At 52.8% G+C, this 13074-nt stretch overlaps 1 protein-coding gene across 1 annotated transcript in view; it reads right to left on the reverse strand.

Annotated features, from left to right (window-relative positions):
- LOC139234775 (GDNF family receptor alpha-2-like) overlaps window positions 1-13074 on the reverse strand; it is a 290018-nt gene that overhangs the window by 22104 nt on the left and 254840 nt on the right. The window contains exons 5-6 of the mRNA XM_070865467.1: window positions 5766-5875; window positions 3097-3231 (exon numbers count right to left, since the gene is read on the reverse strand). Of these exons, the coding sequence (XP_070721568.1) occupies window positions 3097-3231; window positions 5766-5875 (245 nt within the window). The remainder of the gene's footprint in view (window positions 1-3096; window positions 3232-5765; window positions 5876-13074) is intronic.

The following is a 13074-nucleotide window of genomic DNA, read 5'->3' on the forward strand; positions in this document are numbered from 1 at the left end:
GAGAGAGGCGGAGAGATTTGGGGAGGGAGTTCCAGAGCTTGGGCCCCAGGCAACAGAAGGCACGGCCACCGATGGTGGAGCGATAGGAATCAGGGGGATGGGCAAGGGGACCAGAATTGGAGGAGCACAGAGATCTCGGGTGGGGGTTGTGGGACTGGAGGAGGTTACAGAGATCTCGGGGGGTTGTAGGGCTGGAGGAGGTTACAGAGATCTCGGGGGGCTGTGGGGCTGGAGGAGGTTACAGAGATCTCGGGGGGTTGTAGGGCTGGAGGAGGTTACAGAGATCTCGGAGGGGTTGTGGGACTGGAGGAGGTTACAGAGATCTCGGGGGGTTGTAGGGCTGGAGGAGGTTACAGAGATCTCGGGGGGGTTGTGGGACTGGAGGAGGTTACAGAGATCTCGGGGGGTTGTGGGACTGGAGGAGGTTACAGAGATCTCGGGGGGTTGTAGGGCTGGAGGAGGTTACAGAGATCTCGGGGGGCTGTGGGGCTGGAGGAGGTTACAGAGATCTCGGGGGGGTTGTAGGGCTGGAGGAGGTTACAGAGATCTCAGGGGGTTGTAGGGCTGGAGGAGGTTACAGAGATCTCGGGGGGTTGTGGGGCTGGAGGAGGTTACAGAGATCTCGGGGGGTTGTAGGGCTGGAGGAGGTTACAGAGATCTTGGGGGGCTGTGGGGCTGGAGGAGGTTACAGAGATCTCGGGGGGGTTGTAGGGCTGGAGGAGGTTACAGAGATCTCGGGGGGCTGTGGGGCTGGAGGAGATTACAGAGATAGGGAGGGGCGAGGGACATGGAGGGATTTGAACACAAGGATGAGAGTTTTGAAATCGAGGCGTTGCCGGACCGGGAGCCAATGTAGGTCGTGGGGGGGGGTAGGTGATGGGTGCGCGGGACTCGGTGCAAGTTAGGACACGGGGCAGTCGAGTTTTGGATGAGCTGAAGTTTAGTTTAGGAAGGGTGGAAGATGCACATATTTATGGATTTCTTTTCAAACTTGTTAGTCTTGTCTCTGTTGGGTTTTAGTACAGAGGCGTAGAGTACAAGATTAAAGAAGCAGTGATAGATTTGTGCAAAGCAATGTTTGGGGCACAGTTGGAGTGCGGTGTGTGGTCTCGGTCAGCTAATTATAGAAAGGACAATAAGGTCAGAGAGATTGTTCCTTATTGACGGGGGACACTGGGCAGAATATTCCACAGTTCCAAATTTAAACGGTCCCCTGGAGATTAATGCTGTGCAGAGCTTCCCCTGGGCCTGTTCACCATACTTGCATCTCCATAGCAACATCAGACTCTTGTCTACACAAATGTGTTCAGTGAATTAGAATGGTTGCAGAGTTAATTCACTGGGTAGGCTTTCCAGAGGAACTATTTTCTATTCCCCGAAGAACGCTGTATTCTCCAGAGCCTGTAGCATTGTACATTTGTCAAGATGAGTTTAGATTTACATATGACATTCACAACATTCGGCATTTAGAGATGTTTGTTCTGCCTAAGATATTTAGTGAGGAAAAAAAAAAATGATTCATATCGGAGGGGAAATAGTTCCGTGTCTGTTCATGGTGAGAATGTGGAACTCGCTGCCACAGGGAGGGGTTGAGGCGAATAGTATCGATGCATTTAAGGGGAAGCTGGATAAACACATGAGGGAGAAAGGAATAGAGGGATATGGTGATGGTGGGAGATGGAGAGGGGTGGGAGGGGACTGGTGTGGAGCATAAACACCGGCACGGAGCAGGGGGCCGAATGACTGTATTCTGCGCTGTACACTCGAGGTAGTTCTGGGTAGCTTTGCCAGTCAGGGACCGCTATGTGGGAACTGGGGCTCAGTACAAACTTCAGACAGCTGCAGCCTAGCTTAGGTCCTCCACCATCGTGAGGGCACGGGCTCAGTTATTGTCCCGAAACTGGCCGCAAAATCCTGACCACCTTGTCCTGGTCCCAGCCAGCCATGCCCTTATATGCAAGAAAAGAAAGACTTGCATTTATATAGTGCCTTTCACCACTGCAGGACGTCTCAAAGGGCTTTACAGCCAATGAAGTACTTTTGGAGTGTAGTCACTGTTGTATTGTGGGAAACGCAGCAGCCAATTGGCGCACAGCAAGCTCCCACAAACAACAATGTGATAATCTGTTTTAAATTATTTTGATTGAGGGATAAATACTGACCCAGTACAATAGGGAGAACTCCCCTGCTCTTCTTCGAAAGAGTGTCATGAGATATTTTACATCTACCTGAGAGAGCAGACGAGGCCCTGACTTAACATCTCATCTGAGAGATGGCACCTCCGACAGTGCAGCACTCCCTCAGTACTGCCCCTCCAACAGTACGGCGCTCCCCCAGTACTGCCCCTCCGACAGTGCAGCACTCCCTCAGTACTGCCCCTCCAACAGTACGGCGCTCCCCCAGTACTGCCCCTCTGACAGTGCAGCAGTCCCTCAGTACTGCCCCTCCAACAGTACGGCGCTCCCCCAGTACTGCCCCTCCGACAGTGCAGCACTCCCCCAGTACTGCCCCTCCGACAGTACGGCGCTCCCCCAGTACTGCCCCTCTGACAATGCGGCACTCCCTCAGTACTGCCCCTCCAACAGTACGGCGCTCCCCCAGTACTGCCCCTCCAACAGTGCAGCACTCCCTCAGTACTGCCCCTCCAACAGTACGGCGCTCCCCCAGTACTGCCCCTCTGACAATGCGGCACTCCCTCAGTACTGCCCCTCTGACCGTGCAGCACTCCCTGGAGTGGGACTTGAACCCACAACCTTCTGACCCAGAGGCGAGTGTGCTGCCCACTGAGCCACGGCTGACACTGGCTGTTTAACAGGCTGAAACATGTTCAGAGACCCCGCTGTACACTGTACCCATCACAAGCACTTTAACAATGCCTTCGAGCGCAGTACACACGTGCTGACAATGTTTACTCAGTGCTGTGTATGAGTTCAGCACTGATTGCCTAAGGCACTGCCAGCAGTCGCTGTCTTTCGTTTATGTGAGCCTGTGCCTCAGGGATGTATGGTGGTTGGAGCTGAGAATACACCTTTCGGAAGCAGTGCGAGGGAGGCAGGTTACACTGAGTCCACGCGCGCCCCGCAACACTGGGCTTACTCAGGCAGGCGTTGTCCTTGAAGTAGTTGAGGAACTTGTCGCACTCCTCCTTTTGATTGCCGCTGCCGCTACACGTGCACCACGGAGCCACGACAATGTCCGTGGTGTCCACGTAGTTTGGGGTCATCTCACTTCCTGTCGGGGGGGGCACAAAAGAGGCAGAGTGAGACCGAGCTGATGGAGGTGTGTCGTCGAATGGGTCACAGCGAAAGAACAAGCTATTTCTCCCGCGCTGTGCAGCCCCTCAGTATGTCCCAGAGCACGTAACAGTCCACAGGGTACTCTGTAACCGTTGGGAAACTCGGCAGGCTAGTTGGGCAGAGCAAGATCCCACAAATAGCACTGTGATAATGACCCGGATCATCTATTTATTTAGGCGTTGGCTGAGTGATAAACATTAGGCCAGGAGGGCACTGAGTGTCGGACGGAAACTGGTTCGTCCGTTGGAGACTCAGAAAGATCCGTCAGAGCCTGCGCTAGTTTGTCACCAAATTTGACAAGTAGGCCCATGATTAGCGTGTGCAATGGGCCCAACGCCTGGTTCACATGGGCACACAGGAATCATAAACGCTGCCTGTAGTGCGTTTGCTTCATGGGTTCTTTGCTTAAGAATTCACGGCTACACATTTGCTGTAAGGAACGAGCTGGTTTATTAGCAAAGGTTTAATAAATGAACTGAACCCGACCAGTTCATCCACCAGGCTCACAACAGCACGCCTCATCGTGGAGGACCTGAACTCAACTGGCTGGGGTTTTATTGAGTTTTGTGAACATCACGTGACTGGCTCAGTCACTCACGGTGCATTAGCTCCACAGCAGGTGCACACATTACACTGTCCATTCCAATATCACGTTTGACACATTGGTCTTGGGACACAGGCCCCAAAATTGGTAGGTTTTGCACCAGTTTAACACCCATAAAACAGATGTAATGTATTGTCCCTCCTGACTCCCCAAAGCCTTTCCACCATCTACACAAGGCACAAGTCAGGAGTGTGATGGAATACTCTCCACTTGCCTGGATGAGTGCAGCTCCAACAACACTCAAGCAGCTCGACACCATCCAGGACAAAGCAGCCCGCTTGATCGGCTCCCCATCCACCACCTTCAACACTCTCTCCCTCCACCACCGGCGCACCGTGGCTGCAGTGTGCACCATCTACAAGATGCACTGCAGCAACTCGCCAAGGCTTCTTCGGCAGCACCTCCCAAACCCGCGACCTCTACCACCTAGAAGGACAAGGACAGCAGGCGCATGGGAACACCACCACCTCCACGTTCCCCTCCCGGTCACACACCATCCCGACTTGGAAATATATCGGCCGTTCCTTCACCGTCGCTGGGTCACAATCCTGGAACTCCCTCCCTAACAGCACTGTGGGAGCACCTTCACCACACGGACTGCAGCGGTTCAAGAAGGCGGCTCACCACCACCTTCTCGAGGGGCGATTAGGGACGGGCGATAAATGCCGGCCTTGCCAGCGATGCCCACATCCCGGGAACGAATTAAAAAATATATATGTACAGGGAATCCCTCAGTGCTGCAATGTGATGCCCCGGGATCGGCAGCTAAACCTCCTGACTACACTTCAGTCCGTAAACTATCCGTCATCAGGTAGTGTCAGCAATGATATTCAGCCTGCCGAAGAGTTTTACATTTTTTAGATGAAAAGCCTCAATAAGACACCTGGTGCTGCCAGAGTTTGCAAAAGGTCAACATTAACCCAGGCAACGAGCTGAAGAAAACGTCATTTTCCAAGAGGAGTTCAACACCGCCTCCCCATTCCAGGAATAAAACGCAAAACCTTCAAAAGGAGCAAATTCCCGCTCAAGCAATTTGCTTTTAAACCCTCTTTCCCACGGTTCGAAACTGAAGCTTTCATCTGAGCGACTGCAACGCACTCAGTCCGGGCAGGGATGGAAGCACCTTTGAAGATCTCTGCTCGCCGTGTTATGCGCCTGAATCTGTGAGATAATTCTGCTGAAAGCCCCTTTTTGGTTGCCGAGGCTTTCATGTGTCATTTATTCACCCTGCGTCCCGCGAGGACTCAGGCTTTATCGATCGCTCGTAGAAGGCCAAATGGCAGTGCAGCCCCAACTGGGGAGAAACGCAGCCACTATATACACCAGACTTTTTAAATGTCCATCAGGAAACCAGTTTTGAACATTTTGTGTGGAAGTTGCACACAGCAATTTTCAGGGGGCGTTATTTGCCTCTCAGAATCAGTCTGACGAGAGAATTATTTTTTAAAAGCCTTTTATATAACCAACTCCCCTGAGTGTTCACAGCGCTGGCTAACAGGAGGCACTGAGCCAGTGAGGATGCAGCAAACCCCACACCCTCTCACCTCAGGCTGCACGCTCGATATAAGAACATAAGAAATAGGAGCAGGAGTCGGCCATTCGGCCCCTCGAGCCTGCTCCGCCATTCAATACGATCATGGCCGATCTGATCATGGACTCAGCTCCACTTCCCCGCCCGCTCCCCATAACCCTTCACTCCCTTATCGCTCAAAAATCTGTCTTTCTCTGCCTTAAGTGTATTCAATGCAGAAAATGAAAATTTTTCCGGCGTAGAATTAAACTAAATCTGGCTTCACACTGGACGCAGCAAAGGCACCAGTGCGGCCCCGCGGGTGAGCGCCCCAGACGCCCCGCGTCCCACTCACCGATCAGACCTGAGTATGAGAGCAAGCAGGCCGCGTAGTTCTCCCGGAAGCAGCCGCTCACTGATAACGCGGAGGGTTGGCAGGTCGACAGGAAGTCCGCCAGTCGAGACCTGCGGAGGGAAACAAACAAAGTGTTAGTCGGGGTCAGCTCACAGGCCAGCACTGGTCAGTGTGGGTTCAAGTCCCACTCCAGCAACTCGATCACAAAAATCTAGGCCCACAGTCCCAGTGCAGTACTGAGGGAGCGCCGCACTGTCGGAGGGGCAGTACTGAGGGAGTGCTGCACTGTCGGAGGGGCAGTACTGAGGGAGCGCCGCACTGTCGGAGGGGCAGTACTGAGGGAGCGCCGCACTGTCGGAGGGGCAGTACTGAGGGAGCGCCGCACTGTCGGAGGGGCAGTACTGAGGGAGCGCCGCACTGTCGGAGGGGCAGTACTGAGGGAGCGCCGCACTGTCGGAGGGGCAGTACTGAGGGAGCGCCGCACTGTCGGAGGGGCAGTACTGAGGGAGCGCCGCACTGTCGGAGGGGCAGTACTGAGGGAGCGCCGCACTGTTGGAGGGGCAGTACTGAGGGAGCACTGCACTGTCGGAGGGGCAGTGCTGAGGGAGCGCCGCACTGTCGGAGGGGCAGTACTGAGGGAGCGCCGCACTGTCGGAGGGGCAGTACTGAGGGAGCGCCGCACTGTCGGAGGGGCAGTACTGAGGGAATGCTGCACTGTCGGAGGGGCAGTACTGAGGGAGTGCTGCACTGTCAGAGGGGCAGTGCTGAGGGAGTGCTGCACTGTCGGAGGGGCAGTGCTGAGGGAGTGCTGCACTGTCAGAGGGGCAGTGCTGAGGGAGTGCTGCACTGTCAGAGGGGCAGTGCTGAGGGAGTGCTGCACTGTCGCAAGGGCAGTGCTGAGGGAGCGCTGCTCTGTCGGAGGTGCCGTCTTTTGGATGAGACTTTAAACCGAGGCCCCGTCTGCTCTCTCAGGTGGACGTAAAAGATCCCATGGCACTATTTGAAGAAGAGCAGGGACGTTCTCCCCGTTGTCCTGGGACCAATATTTATCCCTCAATCAATATAACAAAAACAGACTATCCGGTCATTATCACATTGCTGTGTGCGGGAGCTTGCTGTGCGCAAATTGGCTGCCGCATTTCCCACATTACAACAGTGACTGCACTCCAAAAGTACTTCATTGGCTGTGAAGCACTTTGGGACGTCCGGTGGTCGTGAAAGGCGCTATATAAATGCAAGTCTTTCTTTTCTTTCCTGATTGGGTCGGGAGCTGGTGGTGGGGCCGGGGGGGGGAGATGCTGCTCCAGGCCGCCCCCCCCCCCACTGTAATCACTGAGGAAACTGAGAATGCAGCCGTGGGCATGTGCAGAACGTCGGAAAAGTTTACACGGGATATATGGCACAGAAACAGGCCATTCGGCCCAACCAGTCCATGCAGCGTTTATGCTCCACTCGAGCCTCCTCCCTTCTTTCCTTATCTAAATCTATCAGCATCACCCTCTATTCCCTTCTCCCTCATATGCTTGTCCAGCCTCCCCTTAAATGCATCGATACTATTCACCTCAACCCCTCCCTGTGGCAGCGAGTTGCACATTCTCACCGCTCTCTGGGTTAAGGAGCTTACATGGGATTGTCAGTCCCACCATGCTGGCACTTGGCCCCTAGCGGAGAAGGGACGGGCAGATCGGAGGGAAATCTGTCGGGGGAATCTGTTGGAGGTAAGTGAGACTCTGGAGCAGCCCAGTCTCACCTCTGAAGTGTTTGATTTTGCAGGCGACACGCTGGAGATACACACCCACAAGCACTGTTGGTCGAATTGGAAGTGGCAATTTAATTCCTTAATTAACGCTGGGATGAAATAGATTATGTTCCCAGAACATGCAAGAGGTCGTGAAAGGCGCTATATAAATGCAATGATCTTTCTTTTACTGGCCAGATCATATATTTGTTTTAGTGATGTTGGTTGAGGGACAGCTGGGGAGAACATCTTCTTCAAAATAGTGCCATGGGATCTTTTGTCCAACCAGGAGAGAAGTCTGGGCCTCGGATTAACGTCCCATGTGACAGAACAGCAGTTATATATATATATATATATATATATATATATAGAGAGAGAGAGAGAGAGAGAGAGAGAGACAGTGAAAAAGGCAAAGAGATAGACACATGCGTATGAATAATATCCTCTTGTGACCTGAACTAGATATTTGTGTTTTCCGTCAGTGCAATCTATCCTGAGGTTGGCTGTGAAACGCTCGGTGAGACGGAGCATGATATGAAGCGATGTGCTGGCTTATTTCACAGTAAAGTGAGCACACAGATTGCGGATTTTCAGCGGACTCACCTAATTCTAACTTTACAACTTGTCTTCACATAATGAGACTTTTTTTCTTTAACCGTAATGTGAAAAGATATTTTCGGATTCTGGGTACAAGGTGCCTTCATTAAAAGACCCTTCAGGATGTCACTGGGGTGTACCAGTGCCTCAACAATAACAATAACAACTTGTATTTATATAGCGCCTTTAACGTAGTGAAACGTTCCAAGGCGCTTCACAGGAGTATTATGAGATAAGAAATTTGATGCTAAGCCGTTTAAAATTAGCGCAGGTGACCAAAAGCTGGGTCAAAGAGGTGTGTTAAGGAGCGTCTTGAAGGAGGAGGGAGAGGTAGAGAGGCGGAGAGGTTTAGGGAGGGAGTTCCAGAGCTTGGGGCACGGCCACCGATGGTGGAGCGATTATAATCAGGGAGCTCAAGGGGGCAGAAGTAGAGGAGTGCAGACATCTCGGGGTGTGGGGCTGTGGGGGGCGGGTGAGGTGGGTTGTAGGCTGGAGGAGATTACAGAGATAGGGAGGGGCGAGGCCATGGAGGGAGTTGAAAATAAGGATGAGAATTTTGAAATCGAGGCGTTGCTTAACCGGAAGCCAATGTAGGTCAGCGAGCACAAAGGGTGATGGGTGAGCAGGACTCGGTGTGAGTTAGGACACGGGTCAGTGAGCACAGGGGGTGATGGGTGAGCGGGACTCGGTGCGAGTTAGGACACGGGTCAGTGAGCACAAGGGGTGATGGGTGAGTGGGACTCGGTGCGAGTTAGGACACGGGTCAGTGAGCACAGGGGGTGATGGGTGAGCGGGACTCGGTGTGAGTTAGGACACGGGTCAGTGAGCACAAGGGGTGATGGGTGAGTGGGACTCGGTGCGAGTTAATACATGGGTCAATGAGCACAGGAGGTGATGGGTGAGCGGGACTCAGTGTGAGTTAGGACACGGGTCAGTGAGCACAGGGGGTGATGGGTGAGCGGGACTTGGTGCGAGTTAGGACACGGGTCAGTGAGCACAGGGGGTGATGGGTGAGTGGACTCGGAGCGAGTTAGGACATGGGTCAGTGAGCACAGGGGGTGATGGGTGAGCGGGACTCGGTGCGAGTTAGGACACGGGTCAGCGAGCACAGGGGGTGATGGGTGAGCGGGACTCGGTGCGAGTTAGGACACGGGTCAGTGAGCACAGGGGGTGATGGGTGAGTGGACTCGGAGCGAGTTAGGACATGGGTCAGTGAGCACAGGGGGTGATGTGTGAGCGGGACTGGGTGCAAGTTAGGACATGGGGCTGCCGAGTTTTGGATCACCTCTAACTTATGTTGGGTAGAACGTGGGAAGCCGGCCAGGAGTGCGTTGGAACTACAACAAAATGTCACTTGCCCCCCCGCCCACCCCCCCGGCCCCCCAGTTTATTTGACAGGGCTCAAGTAATAACTGAACTTAAACATAAAGTCTACTTTTCAACAAACCTAAATGGCCCAGAATTTACGGTTAGTGGCAAAGTGATGCCGCTCGCCACTGACCAGGAAGAACACGGCCCACAAAGATCTTGCAATCTCTGGGGCGTCAATTCCAGCTCTCCCGACCTTAGTTTGAATCTGTGGCGGCCAAATCAAGCAAATCGTCAGCGTCCAGCAACAGTGATGTCATCGAGCAGGCTCAGCAGTCAATCACATTAAAGAATTCTCATAGGCAGCAAATCAGGAAGTAAAACGCACAGATTTACTTTCAACAGCAAAGCGCCAATTAAAGATCGGGACACACACATGGGATTAAGGTAAAAAGGTGAAATCGCATAATCAAACGCTAAAAAAAATTATTATAATAAAAACTTGTAATTCTTAATCATACCAATGGGAACGTTTGACATTCCACAAACTTAAAATCAGCTTTTCAGGGCCAGAGAGGTTGTTCAGCAGTCAATACACCGTTAGAAGCCCAGTTGCACCTCTTTCAACAAGGCCTAAGGTTTTCGGGGTTATTTTTTCACAGCGATACTCCATCATCAAAGGGGATGTTTTCGGCAGGCCTGCTGACTTCACTGATTGGCTGCTCTGGCGGGGGGCCAGAGTGCAGCATGTAGCGGAGCAGCAAATGACCGACCGGTTTTCCACATTGATGCACGCATGCGGCAATGCCTGAAGTTTCAGAGGAGTAATGACGGAGAACAGTTTCACCGCCATTACCCACCGCAAAATCAGGCCAATAATAAAACTTATAAAACCGAGTCGTGACGTGGTCATTTGTGTCGACACGATGCTCTGTTCCTGGTGGGGCCCAGCAGGCAGACCGGCTGATGGAATATTTCTCACACTTTCTGTCGTCATTGAAGTAAAATAGAAGATGGAATGCCTGAGCAGATTAAAACGCCATAAAACGGAACAAGTCCGTGAAGGAACTGCCAAAGTCAACGCAAAAAAAACAATGAAAAAGATGAAACAATTCAATACCATTTTTGTTTTAGAAAAAACGGATTTCTAGCTCAGATCGACTTGGGAGCACGTTAGTGACACTTTCATTTTGCTTCCCTTTTATCTCCTGTGTATTGGAATCTTTCAGCTTTACCCAGCTGTGTCAGTGCCCAGCCTCTCCGCTCCGGAGCGACACAGGGGACCTGCTCACATCTGCATTCAGACACACCATTCATCTCAAAAAAACACTGCTCCTAAAGTCTTAATCCCGCAGCGATCCCGACACAGAGCCAATTGTTAACAAGCTCCCGCCCGCCCTGGCAGGTCCAGGGTGTTGATTAGACGTGGGCAATGCCAGCTCGGTCTCCGTTATTGCCTAAAGAAGGCGATGTTGAACTTTCTCCTTTGGCCGATCGTCAAAGCTACTTCAAGAGGGTATCAAGAATTAACCGCAGTGCAGGACTGGAGTCACGTGTAGGCCGCTGTGCTGCACTGTCGGAGGGGTAGTACTGAGGGAGCCCCGCACTGTCGGAGAGGCAGTACTGAGGGAGCCCCGCACTGTCGGAGAGGCAGTACTGAGGGAGCGCCGCACTGTCGGAGAGGCAGTACTGAGGGAGCGCTGCACTGTTAGGGGCAGTACTGAGGGAGCCCCGCACTGTCGGAGAGGCAGTACTGAGGGAGTGCTGCATTGTCGGAGAGGCAGTACTGAGGGAGCCCCGCACTGTCGGAGAGGCAGTACTGAGGGAGCGCTGCACTGTCGGAGAGGCAGTACTGAGGGAGCCCCGCACTGTCGGAGAGGCAGTACTGAGGGAGCGCTGCATTGTCGGAGAGGCAGTACTGAGGGAGCGCTGCACCGTCGGAGAGGCAGTACTGAGGGAGCGCTGCACTGTTAGGGGCAGTACTAAGGGAGTGCTGCACTGTCGTAGGGGCAGTACTGAGGGAGCGCTGCACTGTCAGAGGGGCAGTACTGAGGGAACACAGCACTGTCGGAGAGGCAGTACTGAGGGAGCGCCGCACTGTCGGAGGGGCAGTACTGAGGGACTGCTGCACTGTCGAAGGTGCCGTCTTTCGGATGAGACGTTAAACCGAGGCCCCGTCTGCTCTCTCAGTGGACGTAAAAGATCCCATGGCACTATTTCGAAGAAGAGCAGGGGAGTTATCCCCGGTGTCCTGGACGAATACTTATCCCTCAACCAACATCACTAAAACGGATTATCGGGTCATTATCACATTGCTGGCACAGGCTGGACGGGCTGAATGGCCTCCTTCTATGCTGTCTCTGGGAGCTTGCTGTGCACAAATTGGCTGCCGCGTTTCCTACATTACAACAGTGACTACACTTCATAAACTACTTCATTGGCTGTAAAACATATTGGGACTTTCTGAAGTCATGAAAGGCACTATATAAATGCAAGTCTTTCTTTTTTTTCTGTAGTCCCTGAGCCAGGACTGGTAATTGCAATCTTATACACAAGGTTGATTCAGAAACAGCTCTTTTAGCCTCTCAACACATTATATTGGCATGGTGGTAACGTGACTGGGCGAATAGGTCAGAGGCTGTCGGTTCATGTGTCACCAACGGCAAAGTGTGAAGTCAAAGCCAATAAAACTGGGGATCCTGAAAGCTGACGGCTTACTGGTTAATTAAAGTTCTTGAGGGAAGGTGAACTGCCATCCCTACCCAGTGTACCCGACACTGTGTCACCCATTGTGGGTTCAAGTCCCAATCAGAGACCTGAGAACAAACATCTAGGCTAGTACTGAGGGAGCACTGCACTGTCGGAGGGGCAGTGCTGAGGGAGCGCCGCCCTGTCGGAGGCGCAGTACTGAGGGAGTGCCGCACTGTCGGAGGGGCAGTACTGAGGGAGTGCCGCGCTTTCGGAGGGGCAGTACTGAGGGAGCGCAGTACTGTCGGAGGTGATGTACTGAGGGAGTGCCGCATTGTCGGAGGGGCAGTACTGAGGGAGCGCTGTACTGTCGGAAGGGGCCATCTTTCAGATGAGACGTTAAACCAAGGCCCCGTCTGCCCCCTCAAGTGGATGTAAAAGATCGCACGGCACTATTTTGAAGAAGTGCAGGGGAGTTCTGCCCGGTGTCCTGGGGCCAATATTTATCCCTCAATCAGCATAACTAAAACAGGTTATCTGGTCATTACTGTGGTGTATGAAATGATACAATTAACTCCGTACTGTGAGCCAGTGACCACATGTAAGCTGGTCAGTCTTTAATGGCTTCCAGAAGTGAAGATACAAAGATTATATACCGGGCCCAGCACGAGTATACCTATGACCCTAGGACCTCCGACGGTAATGCCCCCTGGTGGTGGGCAGACCTTATGTGCATACATTACATCATCCCCCGCCCCCCCCCCCCAGTTCTTGGCACAAGTCCATATTACAAGTTCAGACGGTCCGGAGCCCTTCGTTCCCTGGTTGACCGTCTCAGTACAATCCTAGTACTTTCCGAGTCTCTCACGACTTGGGGCTGGCTGTTGACCACAGTGGGTTCTTCTGATGATCAATGTGTTTCCTGCACATCTGCCCATTCTTGAGCGTAACCATATACACCCGGTTATCCTCCTTATC

This window comes from Pristiophorus japonicus, chromosome 22 (assembly GCF_044704955.1).
Source record: "Pristiophorus japonicus isolate sPriJap1 chromosome 22, sPriJap1.hap1, whole genome shotgun sequence".
Classification (NCBI taxonomy): Eukaryota; Metazoa; Chordata; class Chondrichthyes; family Pristiophoridae; genus Pristiophorus; species Pristiophorus japonicus.